Below are 25,042 nucleotides of genomic sequence, written 5' to 3' on the forward strand. Positions count from 1 at the left end.
GATGACTAAGGAAGTTGAGCATTTCTTAAGCTCTTCTCAGCTATTCAAGATTCCTCTATTGAGAATTCTCTGTTTAGTTCTGTGCCCCATTTTTCAATTGGGTTATTTTTTTTATTGGTGTTTGATTTCTTGAGTTCATTATATATTTTGGATATTAGCTCTTTGTCAGAGGTAGGATTGGTGAAGATCTTTTCCCAATCTATACTTCTGTTCTATGGAAAGTGCCCTTTCCTTTACAGAAGCTTTTTAGTTTCTAGGGGTCCCATTTATTAATTGTTGATCTTGGAGCCTGAGCTGTTGGTGTTCTGTTCAGGAAGTTGTCTCTTCTGCCAATGAGTCTGAGGCTTTTCCCACTTTCTATTCTAATAGATTTAGTGTATCTGGTGTTATTTTGAGATCTTTGATCCACTCAGATTTGAGTTTTGTGCAGGGAGATAAATATTTATCTATTTGCATTTTTCTACACATAAACATCCAGTTAGACCAACAGAATTTATTGAAGATGCTGTCTTTTTCTACTGGATGGTTTTGGCTCCTTTGTCAAAAATCAAGTGACCATGGGTTTGTGAGTTTACTTCTGGATCTTTGATTTGATTTCATTGATCAACCAGTCTATTTCTATGTCAGTAGTACGCAGTTTTTATTACTATTGCTCTGTAGTATAGCTTGAAGTCAGGGATGGAGATACCTTCAGAAGTTCTTTTATTGTATAGGATTGTTTTAGCTAGTCTGCATTTTTTTGTTTCTCCATTGTTAGAATTGTTTCTCCAAGTTTAGAATTGTTCTTTGAAGGCCTGGAAAGTACTGTGTTGGTATTTTGATGGGGATTGCATTGAATCTGTGGATTGCCTTTGGTTAGATGGCCATTTTTACTATGTAAATCCTATCAATCCACAAGCATGGGGCATCTTTCCATCACCTGATAGCTTCTTCAATTTCTTTCTTCAGAGACTTGAAGTTCTTGTCATACAGGTCTTTCTCTTGGCTTGGTTAGAGTTACACCAAGATACTTCATATTATTTGTGGCTATTGTGAAGGGTGTAGTTCCTCTAATTTCTTTCTCAACCCTTTTGTCATTTGTGTACAGGAGGGTTACTGATTTTTTTTTCTTTGTTTTTTTTTTTCAATGCAGTTTATTAAGGAACCTTGAACAATCCTCGGACCCTGGGGAAAGCCAGCCCACAGCTTAAATAGCCTCTGGGTAGCCAACCCAGGCGTGCCACGTGGGCAATGCAGATAGGTCCACATACATGGAAGCAAGCCAGATCCTCAGCCTTAGCCAGATCCTCAGCCTTAGCCAAATGTGGAATTGTTCGTGACAGAGAGCACTCACCATCGGGAAGGTGGAAGGCGGAAACCAGCTCCATTTTTAAGGCATAGCATTCCGCAGCTCTCTACAGTTCCCCCTTTTTTGAATTAATCTTGTTTCCAGCAACTTTGATAAAGCTGTTTATCAGCTGTAAGAGTTTTCTGGTGGAATTTCTGGGGTTGCTTACATACACTATCATTTCATCTGCAAATAGTGATACTTTGACTTCTTCCTTCCTAATTTGTATCCCTTTGATCTCCTTTAGTTGTCTTATTGCTCTAGCTAGAACTTCAAGTACTATATTGAAGAAGTATGGAGAGAGTGGGCAGCCTTGTCTTGTCCCTGATTTTAGTGGAATTGGTTTGAGTTTCTCTCCATTTAATTTGATATTGGCTATCTGTTTGCTGTATATAGTTTTTATTATGTTTTGGTATGAGTCTTGTTTCCCTGATCTCTCCAAGACTTTCATCATGAAGGGGTATTGGATTCTGTCAAAGGCTTTTTCTGCATCTAATGAGATGATCATGTGATTTTTTTTTTTTTAGTTTGTTTATATGGTGGATTACATTGATGGATTTTTGAATGTTGAACCATATCTGCATCCCTGGGATAAAGCCAACTTGATCATGGTGGATGATATATTTGATGTGTTCTTAGATTCAGTTTGTGAGCATTTTATTAAGTATTTTTGCATGAATGTTTATGAGTGAAATTGGTTTAAAATTCTCTTTGTCGGGTCTTTGTGCAGTTTAGATATCAAAATGACTGTGGCTTCATAGAAAGAGTTTGTCAATGTTCCTTCAGTTTCTATTTTGTGGAATAGTTTGACGAGTATTGGTGTTAGCTCTTCTTTGAGTGTCTGGTAGAATTCTGCACTAAAACCATCTGGTCCTGGGTTTTCTTTAGCTGGGAGACTTTTGATGACTGCTTCTATTTCCTTAGGGGTTATAGGACTGTTTAAAGCTCTTGACTTAGCTTTGGTAGGTGAAATCTATCAAGAAAATCCTTTAGATTTTCCAGTTTTGTAGAATACAGGTTTCTGATATAAGACCTAGTGGTTTTTTAGATTTCCTCACTGTTATTATGTACCTCTTTTCATTTCTGGTTTTGTTAATTTGCATATTCTCGCTCTGCCTTTTAGTTAGTTTGGCCAAGGGTTTCTCTATCTTGTTGACTTTCTCAAAAACAAAACAAAAACAAAAAATAAAAAACAGCCTTTGGTTTCATTGATTCTTTGTATTGTTTTCTTTATTTCCAATGTGTTGATTTCAGCCCTGAGTTTGGTTATTTCCTGCTGTCTACTCTTCTTGTGTGTGTTTGCTTCTTTCTGTTCCAGAGCTTTCAGGTGTGCTGCTAAGTTTCTAGTATGAGATATCTCTCATTTTTTTATGAAGGTGAATTAAATAGATTTTCAAGTGTTCAAAGATGTTGTGTAAGAGTTCAAAGGGGAGTGCATAACTTACCTGTAATGTCAAATGAAAGGTGAATGTTTCATCAGGTTCTGGAAGATCATCATCACATACTGCTATGTACACAGTCCTGTTCATTCCTCCAGCAGGAATGAATGCCGCCGCATATGTATCAAAAAAGTCGCCTGTGTCTTCTCCATTCAGCTACCAAGGGCAAAACAAAAACATCCTCACTTAACAAAAAGCAGAATAAGGAAAACTGATACTCATTAGAACATTCAAGAGAATGGGCCTAGACCAAGAGGCACTCTCATCTACAACATAACGTTCAAAAACAAGTGTGTTTAGCAGCTGTTGAGACTCATTTTCAAAAGAAATATCACATAACCAGCAAGATGGCTCAGGGTAAATGTACTTGCTGCCAAGCTGGGTGACCTGAGGTCCAATCCAGACGCACATGGTGGAAGGAGCCACTTGTCCTCACATCTCTACCTTTGTGTCCACAGACACATAGAAACAAATAAGTGTAATATTTTTAATGAGAAAATCACAGATATAAGTCATTACATATGAAATATTTCTTAATATGATGAATCAAAGTTAATTGCACACAAAAAAACTAATAATTTCATAGAAAAATTAATGTTACCTTTTCCTCTGTCCCTTACTTGATTTGGCACAGACTACAGCCTAGCAAGACAGATTACAGCTGGAATTCTTATGAAGCATAGATGAGAAGCTTCTGGTACATGCTAAGGTTTTCCCAAGAGGCTGAAAAAATTTACACTTTCAACCTAAAATTGTACTTAAGTTATCCACAGCAACTAAAATGAGAGACCCAGTTTTTTAGCATCCCACAGTATTGATCATTATAAGCTTTCCTGGGATCTTAATCTGTGGATTCAACCTTGCTACTAAGACCTGCAGCAAAGTGGTAATTCCAGGATTATAAAGGAAGACTTCATGGTATAAATTCAAATGACGTTTCTCTCACCAGAGCTCAAAATTAATTTAACCACCTAAGGAAAATTTTTAGGAAAATAAAAATAAGAACTTATTTTCCAAAAGTTTAGTGATTGTCTACTTCTAATTTTTTTTTAAGTTTAAATAGTTGAAAAATAAAACTAAGTTAGAAAATGTTGGCAGGGATGTTGGAAACTGTAGTTATAATTTGCTATGGAAAGCAGCAATTGTTCAGAAAGTATTATCAAGAGCCACTAAACGGGCATACATAAAAATACACTAATCTACTCTGTGAAAATTAACCCAAAATACAGATAGTCACGTATATAATCAGTTCTTCAGAATGATATTCACTATAGGCAGCAAAACCTGGAAGCAATGTCAATGAAAAACAATGGAAAAAAGTGTTGAGAATAATGTGCTCTAACAAGAACAACAAAATAGAGCAACCTGAGAAGATGGGGTAAGTTGTATCAAAAGACTGTGAAATACAATGTACACGAGAGCTAGAAACAAAGTCAAAAATGTATACAAATATGTCAAATTGTGGAGACACTAAAATGTACAAAATTTTAACACTGGGTTCCTTTTGGAAGTCGATTTTAGTTCAGCATCAAGGTAAAAAGCCGGAGGTGGAAGTCTACACATCTGTAAACTTCTAACTAATGCTGTGGGAGGAGTGCATACCAAAGATCCTTGGTGATTACTAGCCAGCCACTCTTGCCAGTAAGTGAGTGACAGGGTCAGTAAGAGACCCTTTCCTTTAAAATAAGGTGGACAGTGATACAGAGGAAGATCCTTGACATTGATCTGGCCTGTTCACACATAAGTGTGTATGTATGTACATATGTTCATGTGTACAAGGATAAACATGCAACAAACACATTATTTTTGTTTTAACTTTTAGGTACATTGGGCTGCTAATATAGCAATATCTTTATTGGGCATATGACATGGCTTTCTGTTGTGTAAAAATATACACAAACATACAACACTAAGCATTCCACCCTAATTTTAAACTTTTTATATAGTAAAGAATTTATATACTTTACTTAATTTTTAATGAAGTTAATATTCTTTTCTCCAACAATGATTCTCTAGCTGAACTTAGGGTTTTTTTTTTTCTGTCATTTGTATCTTTTAAATATTGCATATGTTTTTGTCTAAGTCACCTTACAATAAATGTGTAAAGAAAGATCCTGCAATCTTGTTTTAAAATAATCTTATAAATAATTTAAGATAGCTAGACTTTGTATTTAAAATACACCTGGCCACACTCAAGCATTCTTTGTACTGATAAATAGACTTAGATACAACATAATGAAACTCAGGCTCAGAAACTCAAACAGTTAAAAAGTGTTTCTGTTGAGACTAAAAAGTGTCATATGCATTTCATTAAAAACAAAACTGTAGTCATTTCTTACAGACACAATGGCAGTAACGTTTGCTGGCTCTCCTGTCCTCTCAATGACAAGACGAATAACTGTGGTAGTTGTTTCATTAACGAAAAATTCTGTTTGTCCGGCAAATCTTATTTCTGCTTCTCCAAATACAAAAGAGATGAGCAAAGCTGACAGGTTTACTATTAAAAATGAAGAAATCATCCCTGGGGAAAAAAGGAGAAACAGTCATGAAGCTAGCTGATGTATTCTCATTAGAATTTATTGTCAGTGTTACAAAGAATGAGAAAATAAGCAATTAAGATCGAATACATTAAATACATGAATATTAAGACATAATACATGAATATTAAGATATTCAACTTGAATGTGTGATGAGTTGAAAAAAATCATAACTTGTTATATTTTCCTTTTACTATTTAAAATTACTTATTTTTATTTATCTTTACATCGAGATAATTGTGAACTTTATTAAAAATTTTTAATGACCCAACTGAATTATTACTGTAAGTCATTGCATAGATCCTATAGTTTGTGTAGACTTATAGACCGTTGCATTTCTCAGCCTCCTTCATCAGAGAAAACTTCCTCTTGCACTGGATGACAACTGTTCAACATTTAGAGACTGCGGGGTACTCATCCCCATGATGCGCACAGATCATTAGGAAGGAAGAAAAGACTGATTAGGAGCCGACAGTCAGAAGTGCTGCATAACTTCAAGTGTTTGTCCAGACACAACAGGGCAACTGTACATATGAACTCTCAGTGACTGTGACCAAGTTTATAGACCTGCTCAAGCCACAGCCAGATAAAAACACCAGAATGGAGGTGCAGAGGGTAGCATGAAATTACACAACTAGCTGAGGAGCTATCGTCATTTGATAGCTGCTGAAAGGAGCTGCTTTCTTTAATGATGTGATCCCTGGTAGGTCAAGCACACTCCAGGGCAAATCCCAATCCCAAAAGCATTAGGATAACACACAGTGGGAAAAAAACAAGGAAGAAGAACTTTAAGTTGGTAGGTAGGGTTGTAAGACGAGAGAAGGTAGGAGGAAGTGAGAGGTGAAGATAATCAAAACACATTGTATAAAATTCTCATAGGATTAATAAAAATATTATTTAAATAAAAGGCTGGAATTTTGAATGGTTTATGCATGAAGAAAGATAAATCTGAAATCTGATTTAAACATTACAGACTGTATACATGTATAAAATTTTACATGCTAACACATAACAAATTATTTTATCAAAATACAGTAAAATTGTTGTTTTTCTAACTTACTGAAACTTACCCTTTCATCCAAGAAAAACCTAAGCAACACCATGGAAGGACAATTAAATCCATCTTTTCCAAATAAAACTGTTAAACAGAATCCAAACTAAACAGTTAAAGATAAACTTTAAAATTAATTGATTTCTTGTTTGATGTTTACATATTCCTTGACTTTTTCCTAAATTTTAAAAATAATTATTTGAAACGGTTAATCCTTCCAAAGTGGTTAAAATTTCCAAGACTTAAATTTGTTTATCTATTTTATTAGCTAAACTGCTAACACTTCTTGCAACAATGTCAATGTTGTTTTGCAATAATAAATTCAGCCAAACATGTCCCCTTTCGATAACGCCTATTTCTTTCTTTGTACTACAATCTGTGTGTTTACGAAACAGAAATGTTGTTCCCACTTTTAGCTGCATGTGATTCAAGAGGTTTGAAAAGCACAACCCTGACATGGCCTCACGGAAGCATTGTTGTTTTGTAATGTAGATGCACCTCTAAAAATGAGAGCGATTTATCTCACGGACAGTTAAGATGCCAATGGATGTATGTGACCAGTCACACGAACATAACACATCTGTGCCCTCTAAAGGACAGTGTTCTAAAGCAGAGTCACATTACCCACCCCAGGAGCCAAAATGCTTCCTTTTAATCTTTGTTTGGCCAAAAAAGCAATGAAATCTCACAATGTGATATTTCTGCATGGCTACACATGACTTAAATGTAAGGAGTATCAAAGGTTTGAATCCTCAATATAGTTTAGAGTTTAATTGGAATATTCCCCATCCATATATTCTGACAAGCAGTTTCATGCTGTTTGGTGATGTCTCACACACTTCTTAATTGTAAAAGTCACACAAATAGAGACACAGAGTTCAAATGGAGTCCAGGGAACAAACGTAGACCAGGGGTCAGAAGTGCCGGGGATTTGGCTGTTTTGTGAAGTAGAGAAGAACTTTTGGATTCTAAAGCCACAGAGATTTCACACGCTAATTACAGCAAACTACAGAAAAGGAATGGCCTAGAGGTAATGCAAATAGTAAGAATTGGAAGGGTGAGGAAGGGCCGCCCCAGGTGTGACTAAAAAGAGCAACTATGAAGACTATGGGTTAAAAGAAACAAACTTCAGGCCTTGAACACAGACAGCACAGAACCTGAACTGCACAACTAAAAGAGCTCATCTGAATGCCAGGGTGGGCAAGAGCGAAAGTGAGAAGACAGTGTAAGGAGAGGGCATCACAAACATGGCAGAGCAGGTCTCAAAGCTGCCCTGCCAGAGGCGCCAAGCCCTGCGCTCCTTACAAAGCCAATTCTCACTTAAAAATGCTGATCCAGGAGATCAAGGCTCGGTCCCAAGAATCTGTGATTTATAGCACACCTTGTTTACTCTAATGCAACTGCAGACCACACTGGGAACTCTTACAAATACACTGCTCAAAACTGCAAGGAATGGCTCTCCTAGGGCCACATCAAAGCCCACGTCTGTAGCCGTCAACTCCTGAATTTTTCAAAGCCACAGGTCGTCACTTATCACATGCTTCCTCCTTTGTTTTTCAACCCATTCTGGTGCTATATTTTAAGATTCCACACAACTTAAAGGAACAAAAAATGTAACAAAACTAATAGTATCACAACAAGCAGATATTTATTTATACAAAGTTATTTGAGTATTTTATGTTAGTATTTTGGAACACAAGCTGCTTCTGGGTTGCCCAGCAACCTATCTATCATGTGTCCTCAGCCAGTCAGGTGACCACACCTGGAGGGCGTGGTTACCTTCCAACTTAAAAGGCCAACCCGGACACGTGGTCCCTCTCTTACTCTCTTACTCTCTCTCTCTCTCTCTCTCTCTCTCTCTCTCTCTCTCTCTCTCTCTCTCCCTCTCTCACTTTCCCTCTCTCTCTCTGGGGCGCCCCCCCTTTCCCTTTCCTTCTTCCCCTAATAAACCTCCCACGTGGAACTGATCTCGTGGTGTGATTTGTGAACCCGCGTGGAACCTGCACAGGCGCACAGGCGCACTTTCCCAACGTTGGTGCGTAGGTCCTAACACTTTATACACATAAATGCATTCAGCTCCCACAACACCACTACGAAGGTTCAAGAACCACTGACCTCATGCTGTAGTTTCAGGAACTAAGGCCCAGACAGGTTAGTTGGCATACACTGTCATTATCCTTTGTTGGTGGACAGGCAGGATTTGGTTCCTGGAGTCTCTGTCCAGAATCTGCACCCACAAACCTTCTACACTACCTCTTCGACTCATTCCTGAAAGTTACATGATCCCTTCATAATAACAGACTGATCAGCCTTCATGTTTCCAACCATTCAAATACTTTACAGTCATGTAAGATAACCAAAACTGCCACGACCTTCTCAAGGTTTTCCCCGTATTATTCTAATGAGCAGTAGGGGTATGTTCCTCAATAGTTTAAATATTTAATAGCATCTTTTCAGATTGAGAGAGGTGAACTCAAAGGCTGGCTTGTTACAACCTCCCAGGCAAATAGAGAGCCCATATCTCACAGTTACCTCAGGAAATTCATTCTAAATTGGCCCACATCAATGAGCTTTGAAATTATGCAAAAAAATAAATAAATAAATAAACAGCCATAATTGGAAATGCCTCAAACTGCGTGACATCATTGGTAATTGCATCTTTTTTTTTAATGTGATGAAATTCATATTTTATTTTATTTTTTTTATCAGTTACATTTTATTAACTCTGTATCCCAGCCGTGTCCCGATCCCTCATTCCCTCCCAGTCCCTCCCTCCCTCCCTCCCTCCCTCATCTCCACCGTGCCCCTTTCCAAGTCCACTGATGGGGGGGACCTCCTCCCCATTCATCTGATCCTGTTTTATCAGGTATCTTCAGGACTGGCTGCAAAGCCCTCCTCTGTGGCCTAACAGGACTGCTCCTCCCTTCGGGGGTGGGGAGACCAAAGAGCCAGTCATCGAGTTCCTGTTAGAAATAGTCCCTGTTCCCCTCACTTTGGGAAACCAATTGGTTACTGAGCTACCACAGGCTACATCTGAGTGGAGGTTCTAGGTTATATCCATACATGGTCCTTGGTTGAATGTCAGTCTCAGAAAAGACCCTGTGCCCAGATATATTTGGTCCTTGTGGAGCTCCTATCCTTTCCCCATCAGACTAACTCCCCTTCTTTCTTATGATTCCCTGTACTCTGCCAAAGGTTTGGTCATGAGTCTTTGCTTTGAAAACACTGCTAGTTAGAGTCTTTCAGATGCGCTCAGTAGACTCCTGTCATACGTTCAGTGCACATCCCATCTGTCTTTCTAAACGAGGATTGATCATCTTACCCCATGTCCGGTCAATTGATTATCTTTTTTAGGTGTATAGATTTCATTATGTTTATCATATCTTATAGGTCTATATAAGTGAGTATATCCCATGTTTGTCTTTCTCCTTCTGGGATATTTCACTCAGAATGATCTTTTCTAGATCCCACCATTTGCCTGCAAATTTCATGATTTCCTCCTTTTTGATTGCTGAGTAGTATTCCATTGTATAAAAATACCACAATTTCTGTACCCATTCCACCGTTGATGGACATCTGGGTTGTTTCCAGGTTCTGGCTATTACAAATAGAGCTGCTATAAACATGGTTGAGCAAGTGTCCTTTTTGTGTACTTGAACAAACTTTGGGTATATACCTAGCAGTGGTATAGCTGGGTCTGGAGGAAGCACTATTCCTATTTGTCTTAGAAAGCGCCAGATAGCTTTCCAGAGTGGTTGTACCAGTTTACATTCCCACCAGCAGTGGAGCAGGGTTCCCCTTTCTCCACAACCTCTCCAGCATGTGTTATCGCTTGAGTTTTTCATCTTGGCCATTCTGATGGGTGTAAGGTGATATCTCAGGGTCGTTTTGATTTGCATTTCCCTGATGGCTAATGAGGATGAGCATTTCTTTAAGTGTTTTTCTGCCATTCGATATTCCTCTGTCGAGAATTCTCTGTTTAGCTCTGTTCCCCATTTTTTAATTGGATTACTTGGATTGCTGCTTTTCAGCTTCTTTAGTTCTTTGTATATACTGGATATTAGTCCTCTGTCAGATAAAGGGTTAGTGAAGATTCTTTCCCAATCTGTAGGCAGTCGTTTTGTTTTGATGACGGTATCCTTTGCTTTACAGAAACTTTAGTTTCATGAGGTCCCATTTATTGATTGTTGCTCTTAGAGCCTGTGCTGTTGGTGTTCTGTTCAGGAAGTTGTCTCCTGTGCCAATGAGTTCTAGGCTGTTCCCCACTTTTTTTTCCAATTGATTTAGGGTATCTGGTTTTATGTTGAGGTCCTTGATCCACTTTGACTTTAGTTTTGTGCAGGGTGATAAATATGGATCTATTTTCATTTTTCTGCATGTAGACATCCAGTTGGTCCAGCACCATTTGTTGAAGATGCTGTCTTTTTTCCATTGAATGGAATTGGCTTCTTTGTCGAATATCGAGTATTCATAGGTGTGTGGATTTATTTCTGGGTCTTCTATGCGGTTCCATTGATCCTCCTTTCTGTTTCTATGCCAGTACCATGCAGTTTTTATTACTGTTGCCCTGTAGTACAGCTTGAGATCAGGAATGGAGATACCTCCAGATGATCTGTTGTTGTACAGGATCGTTTTGGAGATTCTGGGTTTTTTGTTTCTCCATATGAAGCTGAGAATCTTTTTTTCAAGGTCTGTAAAGAATTGAGTTGGTATTTTGATGGGAATTGCATTGAATCTGTAGATTGCTTTTGGCAGTATGGCCATTTTCACAATGTTAATCCTACCAATCCATGAGCACGGGAGATCTTTCCATCTTCTGATATCTTCTTCGATTTCTTTCTTCAGAGACTTGAAGTTTTTCTCAAACAGGTCTTTCACTTGCTTGGTTAGGGTCACACCAAGGTACTTTATGTTATTAGTGGCTATTGTGAAGGGTGTTGTTTCCCTAATTTCTTTCTCAGCCTTTTTGTCTTTGGTATATAGGAGGGCTTCTGATTTTTTTGAGTTGATTTTGTATCCTGCCACTTTGCTGAAGGTGTTTATCAGCTGAAGGAGTTCTCTGGTTGAATTTTTGGGGTCGCTCATGTATACTATCATATCATCTGCAAATAGTGACACTTTGACCTCTTCCTTTCCGATTTGTATCCCCTTGATCTCCTTTAGTTGTCTTATTGCTCTGGCTAGGACTTCAAGTACTATGTTGAAGAGATATGGGGACAATGGACAGCCTTGTCTTGTCCCTGATTTCAGTGGGATTGATTTAAGTTTCTCTCCATTGAGTTTGATGTTAGCTATAGGCTTGCTATATATTGCCTTTACTATGTTTAGGTATGTGCCTTGTATCCCTGATCTCTCCAAGACTTTAAACATGAATGGGTGTTGGACTTTGTCAAATGCTTTTTCGGCGTCTAAGGAGATGATCATGTGGTTTTTCTCCTTCAGTTTGTTTATGTAGTGGATTACATTGATGGATTTCCGTATGTTGAACCACCCTTGCATGCCTGGGATGAAGCCTACTTGGTCATGGTGGATGATATCTTTGATGTGTTCTTGGATTCGGTTTGCAAGTATTTTATTGAGTATTTTTGCGTCAATGTTCATAAGAGAGATAGGCCTAAAGTTCTCTTTTTTTGTTGGGTCTTTGTGTGGTTTAGGTATTAAGGTGACTGTGGCTTCATAGAATGAGTTTGGTAGTGTTCCTTCTGTTTCTATTTTGTGGAATAGCTTGAGGAGAATTGGAGTTAGCACTTCTTTGAAGGTCTTGTAGAATTCTGCGCTGAAGCCATCTGGTCCAGGGCTTTTTTTGGAGGGGAGACTGTTAATGACTGCTTCGATTTCCTTGGGAGATATAGGGCTATTCAGTCTTTCTACCTGATCTTGACTTAGTTTTGGTAGATGGAATCTATCAAGAAAATTATCCATTTCATTTAGATTCTCAAATTTTGTGGCATATAGGCTTTTGTAGTATGACCTAATAATTGTTTGGATTTCCTCAATGTCTGTGGTTATGTCCCCATTTTCATTTCTGATTTTGCTGATCTGGATAGTTTCTCTCTGCTTTTTAGTTAGTTTGGCTAAGGGTTTGTCTATCTTGTTGATTTTCTCAAAGAACCAGCTTTTTGTTTCATTGATTCTTTGGATAGTTTTATTTGTTTCTAGTTGATTGATTTCAGCCCTTAGTTTGATTATTTCCAGCCGTCTGCTCCTTTTGGGTGTATCTGCTTCTTTTTGTTCTAGGGTTTTCAGTTGGGCCATTAAGTTGTTTGTATGTGATGTTACGAATTTCTTCTTGCAGGCACTTAGTGCTATAAATTTTCCTCTGAGCACTGCTTTCAGTGTGTCCCATAAATTTGGGTATGTTGTGCCTTCCTTTTCATTGAATTCTAGGAAGTCTTTAATTTCTTTCTTTATTTCTTCCTTAACCCAGCTGTCATTGAGTAGTAAGTTGTTTAGTTTCCATGTGCGTGTCGGCTTTTTGTTGTTTCTGTTGTTATTGAGGTCGAGCTTTAGTCCATGGTGGTCAGATAGTATACAAGGGATTATTTCAATCCTTTTGTATCTGTTGAGGCTTGCTTTGTGGCCCACTATATGGTCTATTTTGGAAAAGGTTCCATGGGGTGCTGAAAAGAAGGTGTACTCTTTTGAGTTTGGGTGAAATGATCTGTAGACGTCTATTAGGTCCATTTGATTTAGGGATTCTGTGAGTGCTTTTATTTCCCTATTTGGTGTCTGTCTAGTTGATCTGTCCCTTGGTGAGAGTGGAGTGTTGAAGTCTCCCACTATTAAGGTATTAGGATCAATGTATGATTTAAGCTTTAATAATGTTTCATTTACGAATGTCGGTGCTCTTGTATTTGGGGCATAGATATTCAAGATTGTGATATCCTCTTGGTGGATTTTTCCTTTGATGAGAATATAGTGGCCCTCCTTATCTTTTTTGATTAACTTGGGTTGAAAGTCTATTTTATTAGATATTAGGATGGCTACTCCAGCTTGTTTTCTGGAACCGTTTGCTTGAAAAACAGTTTTCCAGCCCTTTACTCTGAGGTAGTGTTTGTCTTTGTTGCATAGGTGTGTTTCTTGGATGCAACAGAATGTTGGATCCTGTTTCCTTAACCATTCTGTTAGCCTGTGTCTTTTTATTGGTGAGTTGAGTCCATTGATATTGATAGATAATAGTGACCAATGCATGTTAGTTCCTTTTGTAATGGAGTCGATGATCTAACCCTGATTCATTGCTTGTTTTCTTTTCATTTTTGTTGGGATATTATCTGTATGCCCTGTTTTCTTGGGTGAATTTGTTTTCATTGGATTGGAGTTTTCCTTCTAGTATCTTCTGTAGGGATGGTTTGCTGTGTAGATATTGTATAAATTTAGTTTTGTCATGGAATATTTTGTTTTCTCCATCTATGTTGATTGAAAGCTTTGCAGGGTAGAGTAGTCTGGGTTGACATTTGTGATCTCTTAGAGTCTCCATGATACTTGCCCAGGCCCTTCTGGCTTTCATAGTTTCTGATGAGAAGTCCGGCGTGATTCTGATAGGTCTACCTTCATATGTTACTTGGCCTTTTTCCCTTGCTGCTTTTAATATCTTTTCTTTGTTCTGTAGATTTAGTGTTTTGACTATGATGTGACGTGATGTGTTTCTTTTCTGGTCTAGTCTATTGGGAGTTCTGTAGGCCTCTTGTATATTTATGGACATCTCTTTCTTTAAGTTGGGAAAATTTTAAAAATATGGAACGCTTCACGAATTTGCGTGTCATCCTTGCGCAGGGGCCATGCTAATCTTCTCTGTATCGTTCCAATTTTAGTATATGTGCTGCCGAAGCGAGCACATCTTTTTTGTTTTTATCTTTCACACTATGAGAAAGGTTGTTGGGGCAAGGATGAATAGGTGAATCCATAGATAATAGATAATCTTGAATAGATAAAAGATGAAGCAAAGCAATGAAGATGAAGTTTCCTTTAGAAGGCAGGCATAATTACACTAAAGCACTATCTCATGTGTTTTACAGTAACTAAGAACATTTTCTGCTATCATACTAAAATCAAATATATGAAAATTCCTTTCTTGATTAAACTCAGAAGACCAAACATTAGTAAATGGCATTATTATAAATATGACTATTATTTCAGGACACTTTTTCTTCTTAGATTTCATCAGATTTTTACATGCCCTTTTGTAGCACTTTAGGGTGCACTGTATGAAATTCCCAAATAAGCAATAGGGCTATTATGTTGGGGGGAAAAACAAAGTAAATAAAAAATATAAGGTTGGAGAGTTGTTATAAAGAAATGGCTAACAAAAATACGAATGGTCAAATTATGTGGAGAAAAATAAAAACTTCTGAAACAAAAAAAAATGAATTTTCAACAACATATGTTTAAAGACTACAATGTGATTCATGTTCTGTCACAATCACGAGAGAATAATTTTAGCCTCACTTACATCCTTGTTTCTGCACTGGCACAGTACAACAGCATCCAGATCAGCACTGACCACCTCACACCGCCACCCTCGCTTGGTCTGACTCAGAGGAAATCATAACTATTGCTGCCAGTAGATTTCTCGTCTCTCAAAAGAACTCTTCCCATGCTCAGAGACTACAGAACTAACATACATTCTTGTTTATTTCCCTGGTGGTACTATAAAATTTAGTTTGTCTTAATAACACAGAAGTACAAGTGACCTAATTGTACAAAAAAAAAGAATAAAATTTAAAATACATTTGGGTAGCTCATAAAATATAAATTGAATGTTTTCAGAGGACCCAAAGATATTTTAGGCATGGTCCTAGACTCCAGGACACTCACAGGAATAGGCACATGAGCCAGGCATTGAGAATCCAAACCAAGAAGACAGAGTTTAAGAACTTTTGCTCAAGCCATGGAATGTAGGTGCTCTGTGTCAAGTTTTGAATTGTGATCTTTGGGGCAATTGTCCTTCACAATGACATGAAGCCAGTTCTACTAAAGCCAGATGGGTGGGAGGAAGCTTTTGAATTCAGCCTTACTCGGTTTTGTTTTTGATTTTTTTTTTTGACTGTTATGACAATAAGTTGCATTTGGTTATGGGCAGTGCACTGGGTAAAGGTTCTTTGATAGAAATGTGACAGTCAGAGTTTGATCCCTGGAACCCACAGGCAGAAGGCGAGAATAGATTACTGCAAGCTCTTCTCCAGCCACAGGCATTCTTCACCGTGCACACACACACACACACACACACACACACGCACGCACAAAGTAAACACATACATAAGTAAACATTCATTTTTTTGTCTCCTGTGTTGGTTTCAACTTTCTCACTTCCAACATCAACATTAACCTGCCAACACTCATCTACTGGAGTTGTGAGCCTGTGTCACAGCATAGCACATAGGCACCTCCTAATCCCCAGCACTGGGCAGCACCAGCCTCCCAGGAGACTGAGGGCACCACATGGGCCAGTTTGCCTTTTGTTATACAGATGTCACCATCTTTGCTAGCTGTTTTCTCTCCACCTCCACACATGAGTAACGAGAATACCTGGACAAACCAAAGACGTCTTCAAAACGAAACAGAGCAAGGCGGGCATACGCCAATGACTTAGTTCCTTCAAGAAACACAGCATCTGCACACTTAAAGGAGTTTGGCATTAATTCCTTCTACTCAGGTCTTCCAGATCCTTTCAGTTTCCAGTGGTTTATAATTTTATGCACGCTATATATATATATATATATATATATATATATATATATATATATAAAACAAAGAAACTGATATTTGCAAAAACAAACCTCAAAGTGCTGTCCATGAAGGCACATAAACACACACACACACACACACACACACACACACACACATAAGGAGGAGGGTGAAAAATACTTGTTTCTCTTCTGCTGTAGTAGCAGTTACAGGGCTCAGTCTCCTGGTGTTCCTGCCTATTTCACAGCCTTACACAGGAAACTAGCAATGACTGGCTATGAGGAACAGAGCTTCTAGAATGCCTCGAGTCATTTCATCTTCTTACCTGTTGGACACAGTGTCCATGGGCCATGATGACAGGTTCAAGAGAATGCTTTCCACATGGCTCTGTACACGGGGCCACCCAAAGACCATGGTTCTGCCTAGGTTCACAGAGTCTGTAGTGACCCCCTCCCGATGGCCTGGCTCATGGGAGGAGTGTGGCCTTCTGCCTTGCTCAGCATAGACAGCAGATGTGTAGCCCCTCATGGTGGCACCCACAACCCACCAGCAGCAATGGCTTCCTGGTCTTGATAAGATCTGTCCAACTTTATTTTTTGCTTAGATTAATCAGTACAAACCACAAAATGTAGTGTTTACTATTGCTGTAAAATGTTTGATCTTGTTTACCTAGGCTGGTGTCTTGTTCTGTATTGCTTCATATGGCAGTTCCTCTTAGGAAATGTAAGAGGCACAGTGTATTCTGAGAAAATGGGAATAGTCTTCTAGTTAAGGCCTCAATAACTCTGTAACCGCACACTGGAATGAGAAAATGGCTTTTTAAATGTTTCAAAAGCTCAGATAGCATCTTGGACCTATAGAAAATCTTTCCCTGTTCTGATATACCTCTCTGAGGTCCCCACCAATATGTTTTACATTTGTCTTGATTTTTTACTTTCTTTGTTATGTAAAACTACAAAAACTTGATGGACCTGCTTCCACGTTGGAAAATGGAATTTAGGGTAACCTAAACCTATGTTTCTGGGCCGCTGTTGCTCCAAATAGTTCCGGAAGTAATTAACTCTTGTTATCTTTTACAAAAGAAACTAGGTAAAACTAAACAAAACAATAAAGGCTCAAAACAGAAGTGTAAAATAAAACAAGAATGCAATTCATTTTATAATAGTCAGCTTCTATTTTTAAAAATGTATGTGCTGAGGACGTGGCTCACTGTTAAGAGAGCTTGCCTGGCAGGCCACAGTCCTGAGTTTCATCCTTAGCACCAGAAAACAAAGGAAAATTGTCTTTCATTGGGATGAAAGCTAACTCTGTCATTTACAGTTTCAGCAGCTGTACAAAATCTGCAAGTGACAGATGTGTCCTGAAGAAAATAAACATCACCAGTACAGACAACAGGGTGTGAGGCATTTTCCGCCTCAGCCTCCACCATCAGTGATATAGCAGGAATCTTCCCACAGTGTGACCACCAGGTAATTAATACTGAAAATATGATCCGAATGGAGCAAGGCTTTCAAGTTTAGGATTACTTGAATTCTATTACATTTACTAAGGGGCTCTCGAAAACTATAGAATTACTACTGTGGAACAAGAGAAGTTTCATCATTCATAGCATCAATTATTTAGTATCTGCATTGTTTGCAATTGATAAGTATTTTTTTAAAAACTGGTTTTTTATTTTCTCGTTCTACTATTGAATTTAACCTTGTAGTTTCCACCAAGAAGTGGAATAGCAGATATTTTCAACATTTCAAAATACACAGGTGCAATCAAGGTTTAAAGAAACACTGTTTAATTAAGCCTTGCTCACTACTGACAAAAAGAACTCTGATGCTTCATGAAAACTTGAAATCATTTCTAAGGTAAAGACACAGATAAGTTTTGTCTAATGTAACAGATACTCAGTTGGTTACAAATTCTGGGGGTGTCTGGTATGACATTAACTGGTTTGTATTTAATCCCTGAAAGCTTTATGTGGAGTTAACTTCTGCCTCCCACACACTCTCAAAATAGGATTAACACAGAGTTACACTTTAGTAATAAATAGAACAAAGCCTTAGAAATGCCTTCATTTCACGTGAGTCATGTTTGTAAACTTCTGCTTATTGTACCTTAAGACATTTTTTTTCCAAAAGAAGCTATGACTGGAGAGTTACCTCAGGACACAGAGAAGCCTTTGATCTTCTAACCCCCACTTGAATGAAAGGTTCAGCCTAGACTGAAAGAAGAAGTGGTGTTTTACTTAATATAAATATGACTCAAATGCATTTTTTTGAAATAAAGGGTCTGTGTTTCTAGTAACTTCCTTCCACAATGTTTAGGATTAGCATTTTGCAATAATACCATCTACACCATTTATATGGATCCCCAAGATGCAAAACACAAAGCCATTCACGCTGCTCCTCACTAGATCAGATCTGCCCACCAGCGAAGAACCTTCTTTTGAAGCTTCAACTCTACACAGGGCCCTAGATGACCACGATCTTCCATTACTCTCTGTAGCCCACTTCTGCAGAATGAGAGATGCAAGTCTCAATACTCTGCATATTTTGAGGCAAACTCAGAAGCAATTGTGTAAATCTAGGTTTTTGTCCACATAGTGAGAACTGTCAAGGCACAGTTAAGATATATTGGACTTTTAAATGTTTTATTAATTCTTGGATAATTTGATACAAGCGTATGATACATTTGATCATTCCCACTCCCCATTCCACCCCCCCCAACTTCTGCCAGATCCATTCTTGTCTGCCACAATCCCCACGCTCATGTCCTCTTGTTTGAACCCAAGTCCAATTTGTGCTGTTGATGTACTCATAGGTGTGAGGCTGTCGCTGGAGTATGACGGATCTATCAGGGAACATACTCCTGTAGAAAACTGCTTTATCTGCAGCCAGCAGTGGCCAAGTACCTCTCCACTAGGGTAGAAGCAAAGCTGTGGACATTTTATTCTTTTGAAAAACAAGGATCAGTTCTTAAGATTTCTTGAGCCACCATTAGATGGCACCACTCCATCTTCAAAAACAATTTCTGGCTTTAAGAATCTAAAGTTCTTCGCCTATAAACTGTTCATAAAGAGTAATCTTATAATTTCACATACTTTTTTAATTTTTCCGGAAGTGAGGTCGGAAGTACAGTTCTAGTTCCAGTGAAATAATACTTGTGTTTCCCCTAAGAATCAGCATCACCCACGAAGAAAGAATGGCTTCTTCCTGGATTCTCTTGGATGTCTTCTGCATCTAGCTATTGGAGACACTCCAGCTCTGATGTGAAATGAGCCTCTGTATTCCTAGAGGGGTGTTTGTGTTTATGGCAGGTAAAGAAGGTGAACTTGAAGGCTTCAACCCCGAGTCCAAAGGAATACATTTTAGTCCAAACTGTGTTTACAAAAAGAAAAAGTCATAAAAGGTTACTTTTGGCAAGTGGTTAGCAGTTTAGAGTTCTTGCTGATCCACCAGACCATCCAACTTGAATTCCTAGCACCCATATCTAACACACAGACACACACACACTCACCTGTGAGGCAAAAACATTAAATCTTTTTTGAAAATATGAAGTTTGAAGCCAGTCTGCTCTATAGAGCAAGTTTTAGTAGAGCCATGACTATACAGAGAAACCCTGTCTCAAAAAAAAAATCAAAAAAGAAAGAAAAGAAAAGAAAAAAAAAGAAAAGAAAAGAAAAAAAGAAAGAACTTTACAGTTTATTTTTAATACTAACATTAATAACAGAGCAATAAACACCAAATTTGCTGCAAATCTGACTGAGCTTGGAGCAGACTGAAGTGACCCATGTCTTCCACGGCTCAGGAAATGCCTTTCCTGTGCTAGGATTACGGTCCAAGCAAGAAAGCTACAAAGCCCCGTGTGGCAAAATAAATGCCCAGTCCACTCTGGTACCATGGTACCTGCTCTCTCCTGGGCATATTTTATGTGTATGGTATCTATTGTAATTATTTGTTATATTTAATTGTAATACCTGTTAAGCAACAGGCATATAAAGATATCTCAAGAATCTTTAAAAAAAAAAAAAAAAGAAAAGAAAAAAAGAAAAGGACTTCCAGGTTATTTTTTTTAAATCATTAGGAGCTATGACAGTATAGGTCCAAATTTCTTCATGGTGTCAAAGGGCACAATTTCATTTTGACAGTGAATTTTCTCTCACTATAGCCTCTTGCCATTCAATTATCTGTCATCCTCAGAGACAAGACATCCATGTACACAACACATACACACACACACACATACACACACACACACCTGTGAGCTCTGTCATCTCTGCCTCCTCCCAGAAATTTGATTTTGCAGAACAGTGCAAAGTGTTGCTCTGTGGCCCTCAGAAGCTATCCTAGCTGTATAGAAGAGTTATGTTTTGCCTTATTCCCAGGTGGGAGTCAGGTGTTTGTTTGTTTGTTTTTTTGTTTAGTTTGTTTTTCTATTTTTAGTAAACTGTGGTCTTTTATTTACTGTTCTTCACAACAGTATTTTCTGGCCATTCCTTCCATTTTTATATAATGTGAACGTGACAATGGAACTCTTAAAAAGGACTTTCTTTTTTACAGCACGTGTCTTGAAATGCCTGCTGCTGCCTGTGATATGCAGGTGAACGGGGTGGGAAGCTAGGTTCCTGATGATGCACTGTACCTGCTGTCACTGGGACATAAACAGGTGCTGGGGTAGGATTTTAGGGACCAAACTCAGATCATCAGGTTTTGAGGCAAGAGGTTTTAACCACTGGGCCATCTCTCAGTCTACCAGTCACTTGTGATGTAGATGCTTTATCATCCCTAATCTAGTGTCTCCCCAGGAGCAGTTTGGTTTCATTAAGTCAGCACTTAATAGAAAACAAAAAATGCCGTCTCTCTTAAAAAGCAGGAAGAAAACATTTCTATTTGTGAATATCTGTAGGCTGTAGATTATGAACACACATAGAGATTTAAAGTGAGAGAAATGTGCTGACATGAATACTTCAATACTACAGACATATTTAAAAGCATTTTTATTAAAGTCCAAAAGAGTAAAGTCAGTATATTATTAGGCATTTGTTCTTCTGTAAAGAAAAGAATTCAGTAAAATATAATGCATGACTGATGTAAGATTAGAAATCAGGTTTCTAATTTGAAATGGTTTTTATGTCTTTGACCCATCTCACCCACCACTTACTGAAGGCAGCTGTAGGACGCACTGGGCAGAAGATTTTCATAATTTGGCAAAGTTGTTTATTGTGAACACTTTGCTCCTGAAGAAGCTGGAAAGAGTTCTTGTGGAATTCATGCTGTTAGATGTGTGTACCTAACAAACTTCGATGAATTCATTCTAGCACCTGAAATTTTGTTGAACATTATAGAAATTAATCAGAACTGGGCCATCATACTTAAAAACTGTGTGTGTGTGTGTGTGTGTGTGTGTGTGTGAGTGTGTGTAGGTGCTGTGCACTGAACACAGAGCTCAGCTCCTCTGGAGGAGGAGCCAGTGCTCATAAGCACCGAGTCATCTCTACAGGCAGGTGTTCCTCATCTGCAAACACCTGGAGCTGCGCAGGCTGAGGAGGTAGTCAACAGGGAGTGTTTCTTCAGAGGGACAAGTAGACTGAAAAAGCGTTGCGGCATGCTGAGACACCATAACCTTTTCTCACCTGCACAGTGTGTGTGAGACAGATGGAGAAATAAGGGATACCTCACCTCATTGCCTCAGCCGTCCCGGGGTGGAAATGTTTGCCATCTAGACTTGGGCTTTATCAGTTTTAACCTTGTTAAGGTTGTAGAAGTCAGTGAGGGAGCTGAATGTGTTCACATGCTTGTTTCTCTTCGAGGCACTGTGGAAAATATGATGTCAATGAAAGGGATTGCCTGTCTAAACAGTGTCCTGTTTATGTCCCAGTGACAGCAGGTACAGTGCATCATCAGGAACCTAGCTTCCCACCCCGTTCACCTGCATATCACAGGCGGCGGCGGCAGGCACTTCAAGACACGTGCTGTAAAAAAGAAAGTCCTTTTTAAGAGTTCCATTGTCACATTCACATTATATAAAAAATGGAAGGAATGGCCAAAAAATACTGTTGTGAAGAACAGTAAATAAAAGACTACAGTTTACTAAAAATAGAAAAACAAACTAAACAAACAAACAAACAAGCAGAAGAGAAGACACAGCAGAAAGTCCCTGGGGTTCAAGGGCCAGCCCGCCTCAGTAAAGTAGAGCAAACAACAACACACACAATAATAAAAAAAACAAAAATAAAATTTAAATTAAAGTGAATTCCCTTCTCGTTTCTACTTTCAAGCTAATGTCTTTGGGGAAGTTATGTTTTCAGTAATGAATAGTGGGCTAATTAACAAGTATGCACACATGCTAAGCAATCACTGTACGTGAAGCCCAGGGAAACGTGCTGCATGCACAGTTCCATCTAATCCTCATGACTAACTTTTCTCTAGACAGCTTTTGTTAGTTATACTTTTACTGAGAATTTCATACATGCATATAATGTGTTTTGATCAAATCCACTCCCCATGCCCTTCTTTCCAATTCCTCCCCTCTGGCTCATGAAGTTCCTTTCACTTCTAGCCAGGAAACTATTGTCAACTGATGGCTGCTCAGAATAGATGAGTCCATTTTCTTCAGGAATACAGCTACCCATGCACCAATGGATGGTGGAGCTACATCCATGCACATAAGAGCTTTGATGAGATAAAAACTGATGATTAATTATGTATTCATTCTTAGACCTCCCTGGTCTGCAACAAGTATGAACTAGTCCCTACCACCTACAGTGCCCTTTTAACAACCATTATTTTTCAATGAAATTAAATACTCAAGATGCCATGAACCGTGCTGCCAAGAAATCCCATTTTTCTTCTTACAGCTGCCCTACTTACATACTGCAGAATTCCAGGCATTTGTGCATTCCTAAAGGAGCTCCAAATCTGACCTCCTCCATATCCCAGGGCTGCTGCTGCAGCCTGGTGCTCACCTGCCTCACTGCTCCCAGCTGCCGGTACATACAGGAGAAACATACCAAAATCTGTACACCAAAGGAGCTAAGCAATAAGGAGAACCCTGAGGAAGACACCCAATCCTCACTCAGAAAGGCAAACAAGACAGACATCAGAAGAGGGAGAAAACAGAGAACAGGACAAGAGCCTACCACAGAGGGCCTCTGAAAGACTGTACCTAGCAGGGTATCGAAGCAGATGCTGAGACTCATAACCAAACTTTGTGCAGAGTACAGGGAATCTTATGAAGGAAGGGGGAGATAGGAAGACCTGGAGGGGACAGGAGCTGCATAAGGAGAGCAGCAGAACCAAAAAATCTGGGCACAGGGGTCTTTTCTGAGACCGATACTCCAACCAAGGACCATGCATGGAGATAACCTAGAACCTCTGAACAGATGTAGCCATGGCAGCTCAGTATCCAAGTGGGTTTTCCTAGTAATGGGAACAGGGACTGTCTCTGACATGAACTCAGTGGCTGGCTCTTTGGTCACCTCTCCCTGAGTGGGGGGGGGGGGGCAGCCTTACCAAGCCACAGAGGAAGACAATGCAGCCAGTACTGATGAGACCTGATAGGCTAGGGTCAGAGGGAAGGGGACAAGGTCCTCCCCTATCAGTGGACTTGGGGAGGGGCATGGGAGGAGATGAGAGAGAAAGGATGAGGTTGGGAGGGGATGAGGGAGGGGGCTACAGCTTAGATACAAAGTGAATAAACTGTAATTAATATAAAAAATAAATAAAATTAAAAAAAAGAGGAAGACTTTGCAGCCAGTCCTGAAGACACCTGATAAACCAGGGTCAGATGAAAGGGGAGGAGGTCCTCCCCATTCAGTGGACTTGGGAAGGGGCAGGGAGGAGATGAGGGAGGGAGGGAAGGTTTGGGAGGGAATGAGGGAGCGGGATACAGCTGGGATACAGAGTTAATAAAATGTAACTAATAAAAAAAAATGGCCCTTCAGAGAAGGGCCATCCCACCGTTTAGGCCCCGTAGTTAGTGTCCCCTTAAGCCACAAGGTCTGTAAAAGCCTCTTAATCAAATGATTTTTATTTCACATGCACCAGTTCCAGAGCACTTACAGAAAAGCCATGTGGGAGAGGCAGGTGTTGTGGTGTGCCCTGACTCCTAACGTTCACTCAGTATTCAGCAACGTTTGAAACAGACACTCTCTGTGATCTGCCTGGTGTTGTTCAGGCCTGCGGGCATTGTAGTAAGTGATCAGGTTCAAGATCTGTAAACAGAATCCCATCTTCAATGGCATTTGTCTCCTTAAAGAAAAGGCTATTCTTCTCTGGATCAACTTTCACTTCCCCGCTCCACTTTCCACACTATTGTGTGATGGTTGCTGGGGAATGAATTGCGTATCTTAATACATCTGAACAGAGAATATTGTTCATTTTTTTTCACTGCCTCAGAATAACCACACATTCGCTGTCTACTTGTAAACTTTCATAATTGTTCAAACTAAGAGACTTTATTCCTCTGCACTCAAAAGTGTCTCCTCTTCTACCTCCATAGAATATGTCCAAAAATGAAACTTATAAGCTTCCCTGTGAATAATCATTGTCTGCATTTCTAGCCCTATTTTCACAGTTGAGATATCATTCCTATTTTAAATTTCACCGTCTTGTCTTTGCGCTCTCTCTCTCTCTCTCTCTCTCTCTCTCTCTCTCTGTGGTGTGTGTGTGTGTGTGTGTGTGTAGTGTAGTGTATGTATGAATGTGTTCAAGTGGGTATGTGTATATGTGCATGCAGGTGCATGGAGAGGAAAGGGGTCATAAGGTGTCTTTCTTGATTTCTCTTTGTCTTATTGAGGCAAGGCTTGCCCCTGAGCCTGGAGCTCCTGGTGATTGGTGTATTCATCTAAGCTGGCTGGCCGATGACCCCCAAGGATCCACATCTCCAGATCCCAGTGTTGGTGACAGACTCTCCCTGCCATGCCCTGCTTTCACATGAGTGCGGGGGTTCTAAGCTGCACGGCAGACACGTGCCTGACAGAGCCAGCTCCCTGCCTGATTCCTAGTCTCTA

The 25,042-nt window shown here is 39.2% G+C and overlaps 1 protein-coding gene and 1 non-coding gene across 2 annotated transcripts in view; both read right to left on the reverse strand.

Moving 5' to 3' along the window:
- Adgrv1 (adhesion G protein-coupled receptor V1) overlaps positions 1-25,042 on the reverse strand; it is a 568,841-nt gene that overhangs the window by 518,662 nt on the left and 25,137 nt on the right. Inside the window, exons 2-3 of the mRNA XM_060383611.1 lie at positions 5,106-5,287; positions 2,773-2,922 (exon numbers count right to left, since the gene is read on the reverse strand). Coding sequence (XP_060239594.1) covers positions 2,773-2,922; positions 5,106-5,287 — 332 coding nt within the window. The remainder of the gene's footprint in view (positions 1-2,772; positions 2,923-5,105; positions 5,288-25,042) is intronic.
- LOC132654447 (U6 spliceosomal RNA) lies at positions 14,083-14,189 on the reverse strand. The gene has a single exon (XR_009592090.1). It is a non-coding gene; the product is annotated as a U6 spliceosomal RNA (small nuclear RNA).

Source organism: Meriones unguiculatus, chromosome 5, assembly GCF_030254825.1.
Source record: "Meriones unguiculatus strain TT.TT164.6M chromosome 5, Bangor_MerUng_6.1, whole genome shotgun sequence".
In the NCBI taxonomy this organism is placed as follows: Eukaryota; Metazoa; Chordata; class Mammalia; order Rodentia; family Muridae; genus Meriones; species Meriones unguiculatus.